Below are 22,882 nucleotides of genomic sequence, written 5' to 3' on the forward strand. Positions count from 1 at the left end.
AGATTTTATTAGCATGTCTTGATACGAATGGACACAACAAATATTGCTTTGAATGAGCCTGATAGGATTTAACAGGTCAAGACTAGCTTTATAAGCCATTCAGATGGAAATTTTTTTTCTTCTAAGGACAGTTTCAACTAGTGTGCTGTATTGTAGTTAGGTTCAAGATACTGTTATTCATGGTTTCTTTACTTGTCTGCAAATAGTACAGTTCACCCTGAACAGTTGCAGGGGCTAGGGGTGCTGACCCCCCTGTGCAGTTGAAAATCTGCATATCACTTTTGACTCCTATAAACTTAACTACTAATCACCTACTGTTGACCAGAGCCTTACCGATAACATAAAGTTAACACATATTTTTGTTACATATTATATGTGGTATTCTTTTTAAAGTTTTTATTTAAGTAATCTCTACACCTAATGTGGGGCTCACAGTCATGACCCCAAGATCAAGAATTGCATGCTCCTACAACTAAGCCAGCCCAGCGCCCCTATATGTGGTATTCTTTCAGTAAAGTAAGCTAGAGAAAATAACAAAATCATAAGAGAATATCCATTTATAGTACTGTACTGTATTTATTGGGAAAAAAAATCCTCAAATAAGTGGACCTCTGTAGTTCAGACCCATGTTCAAGGGCAAATTGTATTATACTTGTTTCAAGCTCCTGCTGTTAGTCAAGATCACATACCATACTTTTGCTCCCTTTTCTACCCAGTCCCACTTAACAAGCTGGAGTTCAGCTTATACAGATTTATCTCAAATGGATGACTCTAATAAGTCTAATAAAATGCTAGCTATTAAGGATTTAGAATTTTACCATACTTTTTAAAAATTTTAGGTAAATTTATATTTTTTCCTCATAATCTTCACTTATCTTATTCTTTCTTATATAGCCACATGCTAAATGTCCTTTATGCAGAAATGATATACACGGAGACAATTTATTAGAATGTCCTCCAGAAGAATTGGAGTGTGACACTGAGAAAAAGTCTACTATGGAATGGACATCCAGTTCAAAGGTAAAATACACATGGGCAAATATTTGAGTATTTGTTTTACATTTATATATGGATACCATGTCTTAAAATAATTCTGCTTTTAATCCTATCATTTGAATATTTTTATTTCTAGCGGTGAATTTGAGAGGAAAGGAGCTTCAGTTTATGAGTGCATTCTTTCAATCTTAATTTTTAAAAACATTAGTTGTCTTTTACTTTTCATTTTAGGGAAGTAATGGGGCAGGAACATTCTTTTCCTAATTAAAAAAAGTTGTATATATTTTGCCCATTCAAAATGGAAGCTAATGGGTGTCCTGATTTTTTTTTTTTTTTTCAGATTAATGCTCTAATGCATGCACTGATTGACTTAAGAAAGAAGAACCCCAACATAAAAAGTTTAGTTGTTTCTCAGTTTACAACATTCCTGTCTTTAATAGAAACACCACTCAGGTAAATTTAGTATTGTTTCTCACTTTGAGTAAAAGGATTTTATGTAAGTGTTTTGATTTGGATGGCAAAAAATAATATGTTTTACCAGTTATATTCATTTCATCTACCTAAAATGAGAGTCACAATACAGAATATTTCCTGGGAGCATAGGATTTAAAGATTTAGTACTGAATTTATCAGGAAAAAAGTTGACTGCAGAGCATGACACGTTAGTAGATGGTTAGATTTGTGAAAATAAATGAGTAGAAGAATTGGTTGAATGAAGAGATTTGTAATTACTTAACATGTTTTTAAATTGTATGGAAAGTGTTACTTATCTTTTTTGTCCCTCCATTAGAGCCTCTGGATTTGTGTTTACTCGTTTGGATGGTTCCATGGCACAGAAGAAAAGAGTTGAATCAATTCAGTGTTTTCAAAACACTGAAGCAGGATCTCCAACTATAATGCTTCTATCCTTAAAAGCAGGTGGAGTTGGTTTGAATCTTTCCGCAGCTTCTCGAGTGTTTTTAATGGATCCAGTAAGTAGTTCTGTAGACTTTTTGGTATGTTATTAAACTTAAAAAAAAAAAAAAAAAACTATTTGGTAAATACCTTCCTAGTTATAACTGATTGTGAAAATTCTTAGGCAAACTTTAAAATTAGTTAATAACTCAGTAAATGTGTATCGAGGGCTTTGTTTTAAGTGCTTTATATGTATCAACAAATTCTCACGGTATCCCTAGGATATCCCTATGATGGATCCTTATGAGGTTTTATTACTGTCCTTATTTTACAGGTGAGGAAACTGAAGCACAGACAAGTAAAATAACTTGCTCAACATCATGCAATAATACGCAGACCAGGATTCCATGTTCTTAATTTCTATGCTGTGGTTTTCTACTTCTATATATAGAATTCGTTTCTGTTAACTGTAATGCTTTAGTGTAGTGGTTTGGCCAACAAATAATGTGATCCTACATTGTGTCAGAGAGTCTTACATGCACCCGGGATCTGGCTATAAACATAGGTAGACAAAGTAGCTACCATCGTGATGTTAATGGTCTTAAGTTTTAATGTGCAAAGAATTAGGTAAAATGTAATTTCTCACCTCTGTCCTCAGAGATTAAGGAGTTCTTGGAGACCCAGGAGGCTGCATTTTTATATAGATCATAGGTGATTCAGGTGCAGGTGGTCCATCATCACAGTTTTAGAAACTAATACCGTATCGCTTCTCGGCCTTTTGGCTAAGATCAAGTGTAGAAACTAATACCGTTAATGGAATATTTTGGATAAATTTTAGCATCTAATACAGTACAGTCACTTGTAGTTGTATAGTATAGACCTAGCTGTAGAGTTGGAGCTAAAATTCACTCTGAACTTTACTCACCAAACTGTGACCTAAGAAGCATGCATAGAGGAGCAGCACCTTTTTCTAATTGCACAAAGAGCTGTAGGCACTCTGGACTAATTCAGTTTCTAATTTGCACTGGGTTACTGTCAGGGCTAGAGGCAACCCTATTTGCTATTTCTGTGATTCATAGATTGAAGATTTGTAGTTTTAGCTTGTTACCTGAAATTCAGAAAATTTCGTAACAAAAGTTCACTGAGATACAAATTTGAGTTATTCTGGTTAGGCTATCTAGTTTATAGATATATCTGTTACCAAGGCTTTTTCGTCACCTGAGGGTAACCTCCACAGTAAAATACCAACCAGAACCATATTTTGACATTCACAGATTTCACATTAATGTTATGGATGGCAGTGGTCTGTTGTATTTTCTTGCCTTAGTTCTGTGGATGAAGTTTTAAATCTTTGCTAGAGTTTTAATATTTTATGGTTATTATAAAAAACAGTCATTGTAACCGCATATTGTTATATTAACTAACATGATAATCTTAGATGATGATTTTTTGACAAATTCCCAAATTATTTGCTGCTTTTGTTGTAATCTTAGTATCTGATAAAGAGAAGGTTGTTGATACGAAATATAGTATTATAAAGCTGATCACAGACTATACTCTTTAGTAATTAAAAAAAAACTAGTAATTTAAAAAAACTTCTAGAATGTTTTAGCAGTTCATAGTAAATTGTTTTTCATTGAACATTTCAAATGTTTCTAACTTTAAAATGAAAGCCAGGTCCCAGGAAAATAAGATTGAATCAAAAAATGTTTACTCATGAAAATATTTTACGTTTTCATGGAATGCTGCATTAGAGTTAAGATGTATTTTAAATGTTCGATTTTGGGCTTTTGATAAAGCTAATTACCTTCCTTCGTCAGTACTAGTGAAAATGGAAGCTATCAGTTTTATATTATCATGAGATAAATTTGATCCCAGGTAGGGGTGCCTAGGTAGCTCAGTTGGTTAAGCATCCTACTCGATCTCAGCTCAGGTCTTGATCTCAGGGTTGTGAGTTCAAGCCCCGTGTTGGGTTCCACGCTGGCCATGGAGCCTACTTTAAAAAAAAAATAAAATTGACTCTTGGTAGTCATACTAGATGTATACTGTCAGCTCACTAGAAGGTTCCTAGATAAAACAGACAACAGAAAGGAACATTTATTTACGTGGGCTCTTGGTATAATGGCTTCAAAATGTATCCAATCGTGAAATACAGAATATGCATAAAATGTGATTATCAGTTTTAGAAAATAATAAGCTAAGTATATTCTTAAAATCTGACTTCTATATGAAATATCACCCAATACTCAAATTACAACAATAGTAAAATCTCCTTTTCCCTAGAGCTCATGGGAACTTTATTTTTTAATTTATTTTTAATTATTATTATTTTTTTTTTGAAAGAGTATGAGCCAGGGGTTGGGGGAGGCTCTATGCCCAACACAGAGCCGGATGTGGGGCCCAATTTCACGACCCTGAGATCATGACCCAAGTCAAAATCAAGAGTCAGACGCCTAACCAACTGAGCCACCCAGGTGCCCCATCAAAGGAACTTTAAATAGAAAATAACAGCCTGAGGATGAGTCATACTATAAACTTGTCATTTACATATGCATTTGCTATTTTATTTTCAGGTAGTTTTGCTGTATAGTTTCTTTTGCGCTAAACACCCTTTAAGAATCATCCCATAGTTTAAAATTTAATGTTCCCTACTCTGATAGTTCATGATAGTATTTCCCAACCACTTGACTCCTATCTTTTTTTTTTTTTTTTTTAAAGATTTTATTTATTTATTTGAGACAGAGAGAAAGAGAGAGAGAGCACATGAGAGGGGGGAGGGTCAGAGGGAAAAGCAGGCTCCCTGCCAAGCAGGGAGCCCGATGCGGGACTCGATCCAGGGACTCCAGGATCATGACCTGAGCTGAAGGCAGTCGCTTAACCAACTGAGCCACCCAGGCGCCCGGCTCCTATCTTTCTAGACTGAAGAATCTGTATCATTTTGCTTTTTTTCTTTGCTTCATTGTTTTATTCTTCACTTTAAAACAGTCCCCATGATAATGCCTGTATTTAATGAGTTAATGTTATTTTAGTTCAGTTTTGAAGTCAAACATTCAAATACAGATACAGAAAATTGCATCAACAAAGCCTTTAATTTTTAGGACTTTTGATTATTCCTGAAATCTTTTTTTATGCTTTTACTTAACAAATGGAAGAAAGTGAAAGAAAAAGAATCAAAAGACCATGAAAGGGGGAGAAAACTTTCTCATAGACTCAATTACATATCTTTTCTGATATAAATTGTCATTTAAGAGGATGTGTAACCTTTTTTTCCCTTTGTTAACAGACATAGATCAATTTTAAAATAGAAAAAGATACTATTTGATTACTTAATCATTCATGCTGTGTGCTTTCTATGTATCAGGCACTGTATTAGATACTAGAAGCAGTGCAGTGAACTGATGGGGGAGAATACCTGCCTGTCATAGTTGAGGGTGGGGTGTATTTTTTTTCCCAGAGCATTTATGTCAGTATCTGAATTCAGTCAAAAAATTTGTGTCAGTAAAAGGTTAATGATTAATACTGAAATGAAAGGATTTGTGCAGAACACTTACAGATCAGTGTGGTAATAAAGCAATTCATATTCTTGTTAGGCCTGGAATCCAGCTGCTGAAGATCAGTGCTTTGACAGATGCCATAGACTTGGCCAGAAGCAAGAAGTTATCATCACAAAAGTGAGTTTTTAAGCCATCTATTTTAAAATTAGGTTGACAAGATTTTTAAGATTATACAAATAATGCATGAATATATTATGAAAGATTACAGTAGAATTGGGCAGAACAAAATATGAAGGTTAGCTTTAATCTCTAGAGGAAACCACCATCAATAGTTTTACATGTTATTCAAAGTCTCTTTCTCAATGTTTACGTAGATTCACTTGTATGTATCTCTCCTTTAAAAAATTTAAGGTAAATGGGATCATACTTTATTATTCTGCAACATACTTTGTCCCCTTAACAGTATATATTGGGGACTGTCCACATAAGTATACTACCATATAAGTACATATAAAACCTATTCTTTTTTTTTTCATATAGTCGTAAAACATACATACACATAACAATATCATTTTATCTATTTTTAAGTGTACACTTAAGTGGCAGTACATACTTTCACATTGTTGTGTAATTTTCAACATCATCCATCTCCAGAACTTTTTCATCTCAAATCGAAACTCAGCCCTCAGCAACCACCCTTCTATTTTCTGTGAGTTTGATGACTCTACAAAACCCATTCTTTTTAACATCCATATATAGATACATCATAATTTAGCCAGTCTAATATTTTGCTAATAAAAACAGTGCCATAATGAGCATTATTGTATTATATACTTGTATTATATACAAGTACTTCTTCAGGATTGATTAAGAAAACGAGAATTCTGGGGGTGCCTGGGTAGCTCAATTAGTTAAGCGTCTGCCTTCGGCTCAGGTCATAATCTCAGGGTCCTGGGATCGAGCCCCACACTGGGCTTCCTGCTCAGTGGGTTGTCTGCTTCTCTCTCTTCCTCTGCCTACCCCCTCCCCCCATCCCGCCAGGCTCTCTTTCTCTCAAAATCTTTAAAAAAAAAAAAAATAGAATTCTGGATTCAGGATTCTTTTGTTTTCAAAACAGGCTTAATGATACATGAGAATGATGTAAATTTTTGTTTATGTGATGGTCAGGAAAGTGCTCTTTTAATTTACGTATACCTAAGACCTTGAGCATATTCATTTTTCACTTATCTGTTGTCAGTTAATATTTTTTTCTGTGCATTGCTTTTTTGCCCAGTTTTCATAAAGTACAAAATATAGTTTTTTGTTTTTTGTTTTTTAAAGATTTTATTTATTTATTTGAGAGAGAGAGAATGAGAGAGAGCACATGAGAGCGGGGAGGGTCAGAGGGAGAAGCAGACTCCCTGCCGAGCAGAGAGCCCGATGCGGGACTCGATCCAGGGACTCCAGGATCATGACCTGAGCTGAAGGCAGTCGCTTAACCAACTGAGCCACCCAGGCGCCCCCAAAATATAGTTTTATAATATAAAGGACTCTTATACATTCTGATTTTAAATTTTTTGTTATGTATATTGGAAATGGCTTATTTCAAACTCTTATCTTTGAACTGGATGGTTTTTTTTTCTTTTTTCATGAAAAAGCTTTAAAATTTTTAAGTGTATCATTTTTTCCTACTAATTTGAAATGTCACTTTTATTATAAACTAATTCACATATATTAATGTGAGTCTCTTTCCGGACTTTGTTTCTGTGTTTCTATTTCATTGATTTCTTTTCCTATTCCCAGGACAATATTACTCTTACAGTTACTATGGTTTTTTAAAGTATGCTTTGATATCTAGCAGGGCAGAGTGCTCTCATTACCCCTCTTTTTAGAAATTCGTTAATACAAGTATTTACTCTTGAATTGAACTTTGGATTTAGGTTACCAGATCCCATTTAGGAAATCTTGTTTGGGATTTATTGAAGTTATGATTAATTTGAGAATGGTCTTCTTTATAAATATATAAATACTCCTTATAAATAAGGAGTGTTCCCATATAAGAATTTAGTATCTCTCTTCATTTATTTAGGTCTTTTATGTATTTCAGTAATGTTGTATAGTTATTACAGTTACTGGACCTCTACACAATGTTGACTATCAGTAGTGATAGTAATCATTCTTGAACTGTTCTTTTATTGTTTTACATTGTTCTTGTAAGTTTCTAGAGGATACACTTAAGACTGAGGGACATTTATTTATAGGTTAATGAAGACTTTTTTATCAAGGTTTTTATCAGAAATGCTTCTTAAGCATCTATTGATGCTTTTTTTCTTAAGTTAAACCAGATAAAGGTGTATTCTTGCATTTCTGGGAAAATCTCATTTGGCTATTTAAATATAATGCTGAATTTATTTTGCAAGTATTCCAGTTACAGAGTTGCCTGTAAAGTTTGCTGGTTTTGGTGCTTTTCTCAAGATGTAACTTACGGCCTTACAACCATATTCTTTATATAAGAAAACCATATTGAGTGATGAGGGAAAGCAATGCTCAGCTCTGGTTATTCTATCGTATTCTAAATATGCTCACTGCATATTGAGAAAAAAAGGAGAGCTAAACAGTTTCTAACAGAGTATTGACCAATTCTGAAAGCTATATAATACTGTAAGAAAGCAAATTTCTTTATACTGGACCAACATTTCAACATATCTTAAATTTTCATTTTTTTTAATTGAAGATTTTAAATATTGTGACAAAAAGTATTTTTTTTTTTTTTTTAAGTTCATTGTGAAGGATTCTGTTGAAGAAAATATGCTGAAAATACAAAACACAAAGAGAGAACTTGCTGCTGGAGCCTTTGGAACTAAAAAAACAAATGCTAATGAAATGAAACAAGCTAAAATTAATGAAATCAGAACTTTAATTGATTTATAATTTGTGGGATTTGGTAAGGTCAGTTTGATTAGATATATATGGAAATTTTGGAAATCAGAAAATAGAGTTTTAGAAATGAGATCTAGAGTATGTCTTCTTTAAAAAGAGCATATCATTTTATATTAGTAAAGTATTACTGATATATAGTCTCTTCTATATATGAACCTATTTTTAATGATATTTCAAATAGCAATAAGTTCTGTTATATACTGTGGCCTAAAATAATTTTTTGAGAAAGTTACTTTGTTATTCAGCTTTTCATATTGTCTTTGCTGAGTATTTTCATATATCTTTCAAGTACTCAGCTTTTTCATATTTCAAATAAGGTCAAACCTTTTATACTTTTGACCAAATAAAGAGTTATTTTCTGTGTTGGACACATTTGGTTAATCACTAGAGCCTTCCATTTGTGATGTGATGGATTCACAGTCCTTGTAAGCGATTAATTCACAGATTATATACAAGAGATTTTATTACTTTGAAAAACCATATTTGCATTCCAGAATCAAACCTTAAATGAGAGACTGAAGTCCAGGTTAGCAGGTTAACTTACAATTTTTTTTTTTTTAACAGTTTGAGATCTAATTCACATATGTGATTTGCAGTTTTATGTTTATGAAAAGATAGGGAACTGTGTTAGAATACTATTTTTCTCCATTTTAGTCAAGTAGTACTATTGTTTAAATGTCATTCAATGTGTTAGTGTGTAAATACAGTCTGGGGGTGAGAAGGAACCAGTTCTACCCAGTTTAATTTGAATATTTAAATTATGGAATTGCTGAATAGATATTTCTATATAGAGAGATAATTTTTATGTAGCTTTTTTTTAAAAATAACTTTATAAATTTTTATAATTCAGAAGACTACTATATGTGAGAGGCGTGATATCTGGATGGAAGTTGGGCTGGATGACCTCCAAAATCGTTTCAACTCTTAAAGACATCTTAATCCTGAATGGAAAAATTTCTTTGTTATTGTGTTTAGAATCAGACATTGATTTTGGAACTTCAGTAATTCACCCTACATTTATCTATAAAATTAGTCCTCTTTTTCTTACTTTTTGGTTAATCAGACTCACGGTAGTTGCCATGGCATTCTAGATGACTCTTTGAGTCACATTTAAATAAGCTCTGCATTTGCCAATCACGTTAGTTAGTGGTGTCCTTCCTTAAGGGGAACTTTTTAATCCAAAGAAAGATTACTGTACAGGAGAAGCTTCCTGTTTGACCATGCAGACTTGAGAACACCTTTCATTTTACTTACAGTGTTAAGAAATGACTTAAAGATAAGCTTGGAGGCAGTGTTGTGTTCTAGGGCATACATCGAGCTATGTGCTGAATCTATCGACAGCTAAATTCTCCCCTCCCTGTGCCCGGTCTCCTGCTCCAAGGTAACAGTGTATTAGGCAGCAAGAATCTTCCCAGCCCCTTTTCTCTTTGGCTGCAGGTAAGGCAGAGGGCTGGGTAAAAGGATCAACAGACCTTTCTGTACAGATAAGAGTGGAATAATAACCTGGGGTTGGTCCACTAGCATTAGGAGCAATTGGGAATTTCTTTACCTTGTAGAACTAGCATTACACAAAAAAAATCAGGTTGATGAAAATCTCACGAAATATACTATGTGGATTTCTATATACCAGTACTCCCCTGAGATTAAGTACAAAAAGAATGTTCAGCAATATATACTCTTCTTGCTTACAAAGGCAAAGCCTTGCAAACTCACTGTAAAAGACTTTGCTTGCCTCTTTACCTAACATTTATAGACTTGTGTTTTTAAACATAATGATAAATTTGGCAAGTCATTTAAAAAACCTGTTTTTGTACAGTCCTATTAAATGGTGTTAAACAAATTTAATTCATCCTAAGGAAATATATATATAAACCACCAGAATGAAAAGTTCGTATTATGCTCTGCTGTTAATTCTGTTTCATCATTATGTAGAAAAATAGCTTTAGAAGTATCTTGAAGACATTGTATCCCACTTGTGGTTCAAACTGAATTTTGTGGTTCAAACTGGATTTTGTTTTAAAATAAATAAAAGTTTTAAAAATCCACTTCTGTGCCAAAATTTTTGTGACTTTTTCTTTGAAAGTTTTTTATAAATCTCACACTTCTGTGAAGATACCTATATTACACAATTGTTTTTCACTGACAGTACATAAAAAGTACTATGAGTAACAAGTTTATTCTTACCACCTATTTTGCTCAATTTGGCTGAATTTGTTTAGAAATCAGAGTGTATATATTTTTAAAGTTAAGTGCCTTGATCTTCTAAAACATTGGTTCCAATTATTTTCCGCATCTACCAGGAAAAAAGTTGATGCAATAATACTTACGTGTAGTGATATTTATTACTAGATAGCACTCTGCATTGTAGATTTTGCCCTAATCTAGGATTAAAATAATAAATCAAGAAAATATCTTGTGCTTATTACTAGTGAGTAACAATGAAATTATCTTCAGGCAGTGTATGTTTTCTATTGGGGGAAGTCAAAGGCATTGGTGTATTTTTTTCATTATAGTACTTGCCAAAATTCTATTCATTAGGATTTGGAAGATTCATTAAACACACGCGGACAGATATGTTTGGCTTAACAATAACTCAGATGTTTAACTCTAAGTTTTTAGCTATATTAACTTTGAAATACTTATAAAAGGTGTAATACTGTTTTCCCTCATTCATCAGTAAGTATGTAGTAACCAAGTTCTACATTCTGGAATTGGATACCTTATTTGTGTGGTACTTCTGAGTAAGAAGAGCCAGAAACTGGTAGCTGTGAATAATGACTGGGATGCTTCCCTGCAGTATTGCCTACTTCAAAGGGGAAACTCTGTTGATTAGAAACCTTGTAAGCAGATGTTTTCTTTCCTATTAATATATTCATATTTCTTGTATGTAATAAGGGAGAGTAGTCTTCTATATGAACCCATAATTACTCCATTTGAAAGAGCAAATGAGTTACCAGTTTTTGATTAAAATGTGGGATGTTTAAATCTTCCAATTCCCTATTCAACCTTCCTGATCAAGAGTTTTCTGACAAATTTAAACCCATTGCTACTTTTTATGAAAACTGATTTCTAGATGAAAGGAACACCATTTTAATAATGTTTATAATTTAGTGTGTATGGCACAGACCACCTCCATTAACCTCAGCCAGGTGTCCAAAACTTTATAATAACTAAGGCTGTGGACCTTTATTTAGAAGGCTACCAAATGTCAAAATGATTTCTTAGGTTGGTGGATAAAAGAAATTCTAGGACATGTGTTTGCATATTTGAAACAGTCTAGACTACTACAAGGGGATATTTAATGTGATCAGAAGGGATATTAAGAGTCCTCAAAGTATATATTGTTAAGTATGTGCTGCACTTACTAAAGAAGAGATAGGAACACTTTCAGGAAGGTTTTCAGTAAGTTTGCAGTCTTTTAGCAATCTAGTTAAGAATAAAGGCAGATAAAATTAACCAGGATACAACTTCCAGAATGCTTAATTTACCTTTTTTGTTAGGGGAGGGAAGGGCTATTCCCTAGTACACTGTAGGTTTTTAAAGAAAACTTGCCCTGGTATCAATATGTTGGTAAAGAAAAGGTAAATTAAATATTTCATGAGAAATGTTCCAGTGAAGGAGACATAATAGGCTTCTTGCAGGTGTAAGTAAGGAGATTTAAGATAAACAGTCATTTCAGGCATGAATTATAGACCTTGAGCAAGCATGGAGTTAACCTCCAAAGGTGTGGATCTGACCGTTGTGTAGGCAAATTTGTCTTAGAGCAAAAGGCTATTCTTATCCACCATTGTTCACAAGAAGATTTTTTAAAAAATGGTAAGAACATTTGATCCTCTACAAATGTTCTTATAATCTGAGTTATTGCTGCCATTTTACACATCTTACTAGGTGATCCGTGGTAGTTTAGGCTCCCTGGAGAAGATTTTGAAGTGTAGTTGGAAAAGTAGTACTTCACCTTAGTTAAGGCATATCCTTGAAAAGATCAAGGAAAGAAACCTGTTAGCCTAGTTCAATGATTTCTCAGCCTCTTAACTGCATAATTCTATGCACGTTACATGCTATTTTCTATGGTATACTTGTCATCCTTTTTTATTCCAAAAGTTAATAGCCTTCAATAAATATTTACTTAAATTATGTAAGCTTTTTCACTTTAGAGCTTTATTGCTTATACAGTGTTAAAAAAAAAAAAAAGGGAACAAAAAGTATTAAGACAAAAAAACCAAGTGATAGGTTTGCTTCCTCCATACACCAAATTTGATGCTTTGATAACCTTTTCTCAATTACAAAAAGAAAAGGCTTTGAGTCTTGTGATCTCTTTTGATACAGAAAGTTCCAAAATACACTTACTCAGATTATATACTGCATGGCAGTATTAGTTGTCTGAAGACTGGATTTCTGTTAATCTCAACCAGGGACCCAGGAGCCAAAAAGACTTTGATCACCTAAAATAGTAGCCTTCAGTAAATCCCTATACAGTTGACCCTTGAACAACATGGGGGTTAGGGGTGCTGATCCCCCTGTGCTGTTGAAAATCCACATAGAACTTTTGACTCCCCCAAAACTTACCTACTAATTAACCAGAAGCCTTACTGATAACACTCAACATATATATGTATATATATATAATTATATACTGTATTTTTATAATGAAGCTGGAGAAAAGAATTACTAAAATCATAAGGACAAGAAAATACAGTACTGTACTATATTAAAAAATAAATCCATGTGTAAGTGTACCCTCGCAGTTCAACCTGTGTTGTTCAAGGTCAACTGTACTTGACTCAGTGGAAAAGGACTAGCATTCAAAAGCTCTTTCCTGAACATTTGACTCTCTTCCTATTTTTATTCTATGCAAACAGTAGTGAGAAATGGTAGCTGATAGACTGGACATCAAGAAACAAGTGAATACAGAATAAGTAGATCACAAGAACTGAACTGCTTTGTGTAAGGTGTAAGGAGTCTTTGCCCATATAGGTCTGTGTTGACCCTGATTACATCACAATATCACGGAATAGTCTCCTATAATAGAAGTTGTGCCTCTTCTAGGCCACTAAAACCACTGAAAACAAGATAATAGAGGCTTCTTGTAAGATACGTGTGTACAGAAGTTCAATCAAGTCCCAGCCAAAACACAATAAATTCTATTCTGGGATTTTATCCATTTATTTTTATATTGTAATTTCAGGCAGCCTTCTTAATGAAAGCCTTTGTAAAAGGTATTTCCCAAGTCCTATTTCAAACCACAGTCCTTATCTTCATAGCAAAATGAAAGCTCTTATACTACTACACATTGTATTACCCCCCAGATTTCTGGCATTTGTATTTCTGGTTATATAGAGAGGTTTCTCTGATTTCATTGTCTGTTTTGACCATACATTTTTTTAATGCAGAGCATAGCTTTGAGGTTTGGAGTACAAAAATTTGAATCAAAATCTGCAAATTTTTAAACCTTATTCTCTGATTATCTGCAAAATGTGTATACCATATATACATCATAGGATTGATAGAATTGAGATGTAAATGCCCAGTAAACTTTCTTTCCTCTTTTTGCTTTCTTACATAGTTTTATTTAAAGGAGGTCGAATTTCAGCATCTGAACCCCAGAAAAATAATCAAGTAACTTAACCTAAGTATAAAAAGACTATAATCCATTTGTGTATTTGTAATAATAAAGAAAAAAGCAAACCAGCAGACTATTTTAAGGACAAGTCAAATCTTACTTTAGCTTAATGCTCCAAGTCTCAGTGACATTAAAAAGGTAAACACTATACATTTATACATGTTATTTATGGTAATGTTTTCTGTATGACTCAAAGAGCTGAGATTGTCTTTTGGAAAGGCTTTAACTTTAATTAGAAGTTGAGCCCCCTGCTATGCAACAACCACCTTACCTCTTCATGCATCTTCGGCCAAAAATCTCATTGCCTGTTGCATTTAGTATAAATACCTCCTTAATGTATCAAGCAGTTCTCAAATGTTATTTGGGTCAGAGTCTTTTGCATTGCCTGGTAGTTACTTGGAGCAGAGACACTATGGCTTCAACCAAGACCTACTGAATCAGAATTTGTAAGTGATGAGGCATAAGAAACTACTTACAGTTAAGTCTCCAGTGTTTTAGGGAGCAGCAAGGTTGGGAGACTCAGTTGCTCAAGCCCCTCATCTTCAGTTATTCCTTTTTCCTCACTCTTCACATGCAATCCATCAGCAACTTCACTGCCTTCATCCTGGTGAAAGGTATGCTAGATTACCACGGTCTCTTCTCCAGGACCACTAGTGTAAACTAACTGTCCTTCCCGTTAACTCTTTTGTCCTCAATTCAAGCTATTTTCCACCAGCTGCAAAAGCAGCGTTCTTAAAATGTAAATCATAGGGGTGCCTGGGTGGCTCAGTTGGTTGGACGACTGCCTTCGGCTCAGGTCATGATCCTGGAGTCCCTGGATCGAGTCCCGCATCGGGCTCCCTGCTCGGCAGGGAGTCTGCTTCTCCCTCTGACCCTCCCCCCTCTCATGTGCTCTCGCACTCTCAAATGAATAAATAAATAAAATCTTTAAAAAAAAAAATGTAAATCATAAAGGTAAAACAATTACATCTTTTTTTTTTAAGATTTTATTTGACATAGAAAGAGTGAGCCAGAGAGACAAGTGGGGGAAACAGCAGAGGGAGAGGGAGAAGCAGACTCCCCACTGAGCAAGGAGCCCGATGCGGGGCTCGGTCCCAGGACCCTGAGATCGTGACCTGAGCTGAAGGCAGCTGCGTAACTGACTGAGCCACCCAGGTGCCCCAACAATTAGATCATCTTTAAGAGTAACTGCAATGGTTTGAAACAAACTACGTTAAAATTCACTAATTCATAATTATGGCTTAGAACACAATCCCCCGCCCCCCCGCCAAATCACCTTGGTTACCTTTGGAGGTTGCCAGGAAACCAGTTCCTTATTTTATATACACATCTCTCTCGACTTATAATGGGGTTGCATCCTGATAATCCCCCCAACGCGGAGATCCTTGGATTTAGGAGTATTTTGAGAAGAGGCACCACAGCACCTGACACATGGAGGCACTTAAATCACCAGTAGTGCTTAGTGTACTTGATTATAGCAACTCCTCCACCAGTCCAAATAATTGTTTATCTTCAGAAATCACTTGATACCTCCAAGGTGGCCCTTAACCATTCTTGCCTCCAGGATTCCGTATCCCTGTGTATTCATTCACACCCATATTGAATAGGGCTGACTTGTGTAACCAGGAGGATATTGTGGAAATAAAGAAGGGTGACCTTGAAGGTTAGTTAGGTCATAAAAGCCATTGCAGCTACTGCCCAATTAAACCTCTCAAGTTTCTGGTCATGGTCTTCTCTCCTGGTTGGTTGGTTGGTTGGTTGGTTTTCTTCCCCCCAATAGAAAGATTACTCACATTGGTTTTAAAAGGTCACTCTGGATCCTGCCCTTCGCTGGCTTGCCATCCTTGCAACCTAGAATCATCTATACATTTGATAAATATCCTTTACACTTAACATCATTTTAATTCATGGATAAAAACACTAGAAGTCACTGGTTCCAATACTGATTCTAACAGTCTTGAAAGATTATCAAGTATGACCAGAGACTGACAATGAACCTATGATGATTTTAACACTGTATTTTCTAAAGTCTGAATACTCACTTGATACGGAGATACAATGTGAGAGATTAGATAAATTTGATCTCACTTTCCTCCATCGATCACATCCAACACTGTCACTGGAGAACACTATACTGAAATACTTCTAGATACCTAGAAACCCATTCCAAGTGTCAAGTTTTACACTGGTTTTTAAAACACTGACATATTCTACAAATTAGGAAAAACTGCCTAGTACATTTTTTTCAAGGGGAGTGGGAATCCCTTAATTAAACAACCAAGATATGGCAAGAAGTCTTTATTTTCATACAAGGTGCCACCAGAGAGCACGCTGCTGTTTACAGATGCACAGAACCGAACAAAAGCATTTTAGCATGCTGCCTTACTGTACATAGAAAACGGGTGAACAATTTCAGACACTACAATCAGGAAATAAAATGGGTTAACACCGTTTGTTGATAGGTTTATGAATCACTCAGCAGGGTTACAGGCTGTCTTCACCTGAAAGCAGAATTACAATCACTCCGGCAGTCTCTGGGCAATTCTAAATAAAAGGCAGATCTGGTGAAAGGTACAACGTGCAAGCGAGAGAGAGATACCTTGTCCCGTTCTGAAGGGAGACTGGTTCAGAGCCCGCACTGGCACGTTCTTACAGTCGATACGTATAGCCATCTTAATTAGGTTGAGCTTCCCTTACTACCGCATATGTTGGCCATCAGCAAAATTAAGAACTTCCAACACATGAGCTGAATAATGAATAAGCCTGGGGTTAAAAAGCAGAATGCTGCCCACATGACAGAACTGCTACTTCACAACTTTTGCCCAGTTCTCCCCTGTTGTCCTGCAAAATCCCCTCATCTGATGAATTTTAGCAAAGCTTCTAGCAAGTGTAACAGGCCTTTCCTAACCCAGATCTAGACACTAAGTATCTGAAACAAGGGCCTGTGAAGTTGATGTGTTCGTGGGAAAATGGCAGTGTTTCTACTGGAGGTAAGTGTCAAGTTTCCTCTTGATGTTGTCAAAGGAATCTGCGCCCATGTAATCAGCCTGGCCCTGTTCCCACCGCTCCTTCCGTTCTTCTGAGGACACAAAAGGCTGTGCTGCAGCCGGGGTCTCCCCGAGGGACAGGTGTGATACGGCTCCTGAGACTCCTTCCTAAAAAGGAGAGCATAATCAGAGACTCCTTGAGAGCTGAAAATCAGACTGTTTTTAAGGAATGCAATAAGTTGAAGGTGAGAAAAGCCAGGATGAATTATCATGCAAAGTAGCAAAAACTGAAAAGTATTACATGAAACAAACAAACAAAAGACACAGAAATACAAGGGTCATATGATTTATTCCTAACGAAATGAAGACTTCTTGACTCAGTGAAAACATCGGGAGAACAAAGTAATTAGGGTTAATGTTTAAGTTCTGCATACCTTTCTACAGAAGCCACAAGAGAAAGCCAGTGTATAGACCAAGTCTGAAAGCTGCAAACAGTTCATTAGAAAGTGTAAGATGGACGGACAAGGGAACACAGTCTCACGATCCATTCTCGATCTGTGTGGGCTCTGAAAGGTTGAGAACTTAAACAAAATGATACTTCAGAGGCTAAACTTCAGAAAGCACCTAATCAGAGAGCCACACCACATACACAAGTTGTCATGTTATAAAAGCGAGAGCTAAATGGTTTGAGACTATGCACCGAACTTATCTGCCCGTTCAAGCTTATTATCAAGTAGTATCTATTCTCGTAGCTCGTGTTAATTGGCTTAGTCTTGAACAACTGTTTAAATTCCCATCACCTTTCCTTGGTTCATAATTCTCACTCCTTGGGTTGTGGAAGGAACAAGGGAAACGTGCAGGAAATAGAGCAAACCTACTCCACATTAAATTAGAAGCTCATTACTTATAGAAAGGCCATTAACTTCAATTGTACCATAGAAGAATATCAAAGCTATTCTTCAAAAAGCTCTGAGGTGAGAATGTACTAGAAATAGTAGAAAAAAAGGAAGGCGAGTGAATGCATACAGATATGCTTTTAACAGAGAAAATGGGAGAACAAAATTTTTTGATTACCAGTTTTTGTTGCTAAATGAGTATATGTGTCTATGTAGATGTTTAAATATACTGGCACTCCAAGGTATCTGGGCAGATTCCATGGGGTGGTTTCATAGCTGAAGTCCTTACCCTGGATTAGCCCTGCCTTTGCTTCCACTTGCAACAGCAATGATATTGGGATGTTCGTCCAGAATTCTCTGTTTCATGATACTGTTCAAAGTCTTGCAGACCTAGATTTGAGTCCCAGTTCTGCTTTTGATGAGTATGTTATATAACTAAGAGAAGTTATTTAACTTCTTTAAGCCTCACTTAATTTTAATATATAAAAGGGCATATTAACAATAACACTGACTTGACAAAGTAGTTGTAAGGGTTACATAATAACAAGTAGCTTTCCTTACGCACCATGTGCCAGGCAATGTTCCGAGTACTGTACAAGTATTATTTCATGGTCCATGTAAAGCAATTAAAGTGAGAATGTTAGTGTTATTTTTCCCTTTCTCCATTTTATATATTGGTACAAGTGCTACTAAGTGAAATGGCTAAAATCTCTACCATGGCAAGGAAAAGGATAACCTTATAGCCTTTTATAATTATAGCAAGGTAATTAACTGATCAGTTAGACTTGATTGTAATTCACCCACTCAGTTTGATTCTTTATATCTTAATATGTAGCACGGAAGTGTAACTTCTCATCCTCTTTCCAATTCTTCCAAAAGAACCAACCTCAGAGGAAGACATTTAAAGTCAGAAAAGAGGCTAAGCAAGTTGCTGTTGTAAATGTTAATGTCATCTTCCTCTTACAAGGAGATTTCTTTTTTCAAGATTCTATGTAACCATAAGAGCACGAGCATGGCGAACCAAAATAATCCTAGAAAAGTATCTGTTTTTACAAGTGTTTGTTTTCACATGTTATTAAAATGTTCACTGAAAATACATTCTTGTAAGCAGATGGAAAAAATAAATATGTATATTTAAATGTTTGTAGTTTCTAACACATGAAATAAGGCATTCTTTATACTTTAGGAATAATCTCAGAATCTTAGGACAATGGGCTAAGTCCATACTAGATATGGACATATATGCGTGTGTGTGCGCTACACACACACACACACACACACCTCTAAAGTTCTTTCTTATGCTCCCAGATCTAATGAAATCTGCCACAGAATCTACTGCTTTTAGCCTTTGCTGGCACTATTCCTTCCCTGTATGATGGGCATTTTTTTTTTCTACAAATCTGATTGATCTCTGTTTAAAGTACCACTAAACACTACCTCTACCAGTATACCAAGGTTTTAAAAAATACAGCATTAAATTACCTGAAAGAAAAAACAGAACCTACCACATTCAGGCATGAGTGGGTGTCTTTGACAAGGCCAAATTGTTGAAGCAGAGGTAACACGTTGGTGGTGAAGATGTCCCACCACAGGTTGAGAAACTCTGGATGAGTCATGGTGGGATCATGGGACTCACTTTTGACACTTTTTGTGTTAGGATCATAAGTATAATTCCATGGTTTGATTCGTCCCAGGAAATGCACAACTTTGGCATTTGCCCCAAATCTGCCAAGAGAACACAAAGTTGAAACCATTAGTGGGTTCTGAGCACTTTGTTCGGTAGCCTTAACAATGCACCTTCCACTGGAAGTAGTGGTTGGAAAAGAACTTGAGCTCACTGAAAAAAGTTTTGCATAGATTTTTGAAATTATTCAGTTGTATGTTAAATACATACAAAAATCCAAAAGTAGCAGTGGGTCAGGGCAACAACCAAAACACCAATCCACTGTGGTTGGAAAGGCACAACCACTTGGAAAACCATTCGGTATTACCTAGTGACACTGAAAATGCTCGCACCTCTGACCTGGAAGCTCAGCTCCTTGGCACAGACCCGACAGAAGCTCTTACCTACATGCAGATGTCATCAAAATGTTCATAGCAGCGGTGCTGTTTGAAACAGTCATAACTAAAAACCACCCATATGACCATATCTTAGTAGGTTAAGCCTGTTCAGCAAGTGTTCACTCCTTTTCCCAATCTCCACAGGGGGAATACACTTTCCTACCTCACTGATAACTGGGCATGCTCACAGAACTTGCCTTTGCAAGGAAATGTGGGAGGAAGTAACAGTGTGTCAGAAAGAAAGAAGGGAAAGAAAGAAGGGAAAGGGAAGGAAGGAAGGGAAAGAAAGAAAGAGAAAGAAAGAAGGGAAAGAAAGAAAGAAGAAAGAAAGAAGAAAGAAAAAGGAAAGAAAAGAAAAGAAAATGAAAGAAAAGAAAAAGAGAAGGAAAAATAAAGGAAAGAAAGAAGGGAAAGAAAGAAAGGGAAAGGAGGAAAAAGAAGAGAAGGAAAAAAGTGAGGGAGAGAGAGAGAAAGAAAAAGAGAGAAAGAAAGAGAAAGAAAGAAAAGAAAGAAAGAAAAAAAAAAGCAAGCCAGGCCTGCTTGTTTCTGGTCCCTCTCTCTGAGAGACCTGTCAGCAGAAGAATGGATGAGACCCACGGAGCAGATGTGGATCAAAGCTGTGACTCCAAACCCTGCTGAGATTATCAGAGCTGCTCCAGCCTAGCCACCAACATATGAATAAGAAATATATACTTACTATTGAATGTCACTGAGATTTTATAGTTATTTGTCCATTTTATCATTTTTAAAGGACAACTTCTGGTATATTCAGATCATGGAATACAATATAGCAGTGAAAATAAAATGATAGCTACACACACAACATGCAGCAAATGGATGACTTTTTTAAACATGCTGAAAATTTTCAAATAGAAATTCATACATAAGAATCCATTTACATGGGGCAAAACAAAAAAAAAAGTACTATTTAAAGAGTAGAAAACGGGATGCCTGGGTGGTTCAATGGGTTGGATATCTGCCTTTGGCTCAGGTCATGATCCCAGGGCCCTGGGATCAAGCCCCACATTGGGCTCCCTGCTCAGTGGGGAGTCTGCTTCTCCCTCTGCTCATGCTCATGCTCTAATACATAAATAAAATCTTAAAAAAAAATAAAGAGTAGAAAACTGTAATCAATGTCAGTGTCATGATGTTGGTTATCTCTGGAGGAAAGGGGAAGCCGTGATGGGGAAGGGACAGACAGCTTGTAAGGTACTGGTTGTGTTCCATTTCTTGGATTTAAAAAAAAAAAAAAGCACATTTTTTATATCTACCCTTTTGTATATATACTATATTTCATAATAATTTCTTAAAAAAGGGCGCCTGGGTGGCTCAGTTGGTTAAGCGACTGCCTTCGGCTCAGGTCATGATCCTGGAGTCCCTGGATCGAGTCCCGCATCGGGCTCCCTGCTCAGCAGGGAGCCTGCTTCTGCCTCTGACCCTCCCCCCTCTCATGTGCTCTCTCTCTTTCTCTCTGTCTCAAATAAATAATTAAAAAAATCTTTAAAAAATAATAATAATTTCTTAAAAAAAAAGAATTAAGAGTGGTCATTTTCTGGCTGGGAGGAAATCTATGTACATAAAACCAAATAATAAAGGTGAATACAACAAGTGCCAAAAGAAATATGGGAACAGTGGGTGCTCCGGGAATGCAGAGGCAGGGTGGTCATGAAAGGTAGGTTTCGTGGAGCAGAGACTTAAAGCTTGTGCAACAGACAGGAGCTGGGAAGCTGGTGATACAGAGAATTCTAGGCAGGGGAGAGCAAGTATCAGGTGAGTGTGAGTTAGACCGAGGGTACTCCCACTGCAGCCAAAGAGGAAACTCTGATAGGGAAAGGAAAAATGGGATGGTTCCTTGGGTGTTGGGTTCAAGTGTTAGATTTTAGTGGATTTATCCTATAGGCAACCAAAGTTGCTGAGCATGATGTGCAGACTGAAATAATGCAAACTCTATTCATGTAAGCTTTCCAATCTTGTGAAGTTTTTTGTTTTTTTTTTGTTTTTAAATGCCAGAGACCTATTACATAGCTATCATTGTCTAAGGGTTTCCCATGTTTGGGGCCCCAACTTTTTTTTTTTTTTTTTTTTTTTTTTAAAGATTTTATTTATTTATTTGAGACAGAGAGAATGAGAGACAGAGAGCATGAGAGGGAGGAGGGTCAGAGGGAGAAGCAGACCCCCCGCCGAGCAGGGAGCCCGATGCGGGACTCGATCCCGGGACTCCAGGATCATGACCTGAGCCGAAGGCAGTCGCTTAACCAACTGAGCCACCCAGGCGCCCTTTTTTTTTTTTTTTTTTTTTAAGATTTTTTTTTTTCCATTTGTCAGCGAGAAAGAGCGAGTGAGAGAGCATGCACAAGCCGGTGGAGAGGGAGAGGGAGAAGCAGACTTCCCGCTGAGTAGGGAGCCCGATGCGGGACTTGATCCCAGGACCCCGGGATCATGACCTGAGCAGAAGGCAGATGCTTAACTGACTGAGCCACCCAGGCATCCTGGGCCCAAACTTTTTATTTAAAGGACATGACTGGGAATAATAACACTCTGGCAAAGGTAGATCTTACTAACATGTTAATGGAGGCTCCTAGAGGTCAGGGGGTCAGCCAGAGCCATATAGCTATTAGGTGGCAGAAAAGGGATTTGGCACAGTTCTGCCTCTCTCTTAAGCCTGCACTCTTACCAATCCTACCATGCTGCCACTCCAACACTATGCAAGAAAAATAGAGCCTACTGTAAATGTCCTCCTAAGAGTAATGGACTATACCACAGCGCCTTTCTTCTGAAAATGAGACGGATACCGGAAATCCCCAAGCTGACTCTTCATATTTTACACTCACGCACATGTGCACACACACACATGCACACAAGTAGTCTCAATTTTATCCTTAAAAGGATAATGCTCAAAACTTGTGCAGACATGGCTATTAATTAAATAAGCAACTGTTACATAGGGTCAGTGCAGGACCCCAAAAGGTTTTCACCCAAACAGGGAAAGGAGTCCTCTAACATAAAAATAAGGAA

General features: G+C 36.3%; 2 protein-coding genes and 1 pseudogene across 5 annotated transcripts in view; 2 read left to right on the forward strand and 1 right to left on the reverse strand.

Moving 5' to 3' along the window:
* The window catches only part of HLTF (helicase like transcription factor), a 51,796-nt gene extending 41,457 nt beyond the window's left edge, over positions 1–10,339 (forward strand). For 2 of the 3 annotated variants that reach the window (XM_021685951.2, XM_021685952.1), the window contains exons 21-25: positions 895–1,020; positions 1,337–1,449; positions 1,787–1,967; positions 5,481–5,561; positions 8,142–8,544. In XM_021685951.2, the coding sequence (XP_021541626.1) occupies positions 895–1,020; positions 1,337–1,449; positions 1,787–1,967; positions 5,481–5,561; positions 8,142–8,294 (654 nt within the window). In that variant the 3' untranslated portion in view covers positions 8,295–8,544. Of the gene's footprint in view, positions 1–894; positions 1,021–1,336; positions 1,450–1,786; positions 1,968–5,480; positions 5,562–8,141; positions 8,545–9,153 lie in introns of those variants that run through there. The other variant, XM_044920302.1, reaches the window with a different exon arrangement.
* LOC123323276 lies at positions 2,653–2,811 on the forward strand (annotated as a pseudogene).
* A 5,876-nt stretch (positions 10,340–16,215) lies between the features above and the next one.
* The window catches only part of GYG1 (glycogenin 1), a 34,171-nt gene continuing 27,504 nt past the window's right edge, over positions 16,216–22,882 (reverse strand). Inside the window, exons 6-8 of one of the 2 annotated variants that reach the window (XM_044915227.1) lie at positions 19,312–19,531; positions 17,345–17,395; positions 16,216–17,078 (exon numbers count right to left, since the gene is read on the reverse strand). In XM_044915227.1, the coding sequence (XP_044771162.1) occupies positions 16,905–17,078; positions 17,345–17,395; positions 19,312–19,531 (445 nt within the window). In that variant the 3' untranslated portion in view covers positions 16,216–16,904. The remainder of the gene's footprint in view (positions 17,079–17,344; positions 17,396–19,311; positions 19,532–22,882) is intronic. The other variant, XM_021685988.2, reaches the window with a different exon arrangement.

This window comes from Neomonachus schauinslandi, chromosome 1 (assembly GCF_002201575.2).
Source record: "Neomonachus schauinslandi chromosome 1, ASM220157v2, whole genome shotgun sequence".
NCBI classification, from domain to species: domain Eukaryota; kingdom Metazoa; phylum Chordata; class Mammalia; order Carnivora; family Phocidae; genus Neomonachus; species Neomonachus schauinslandi.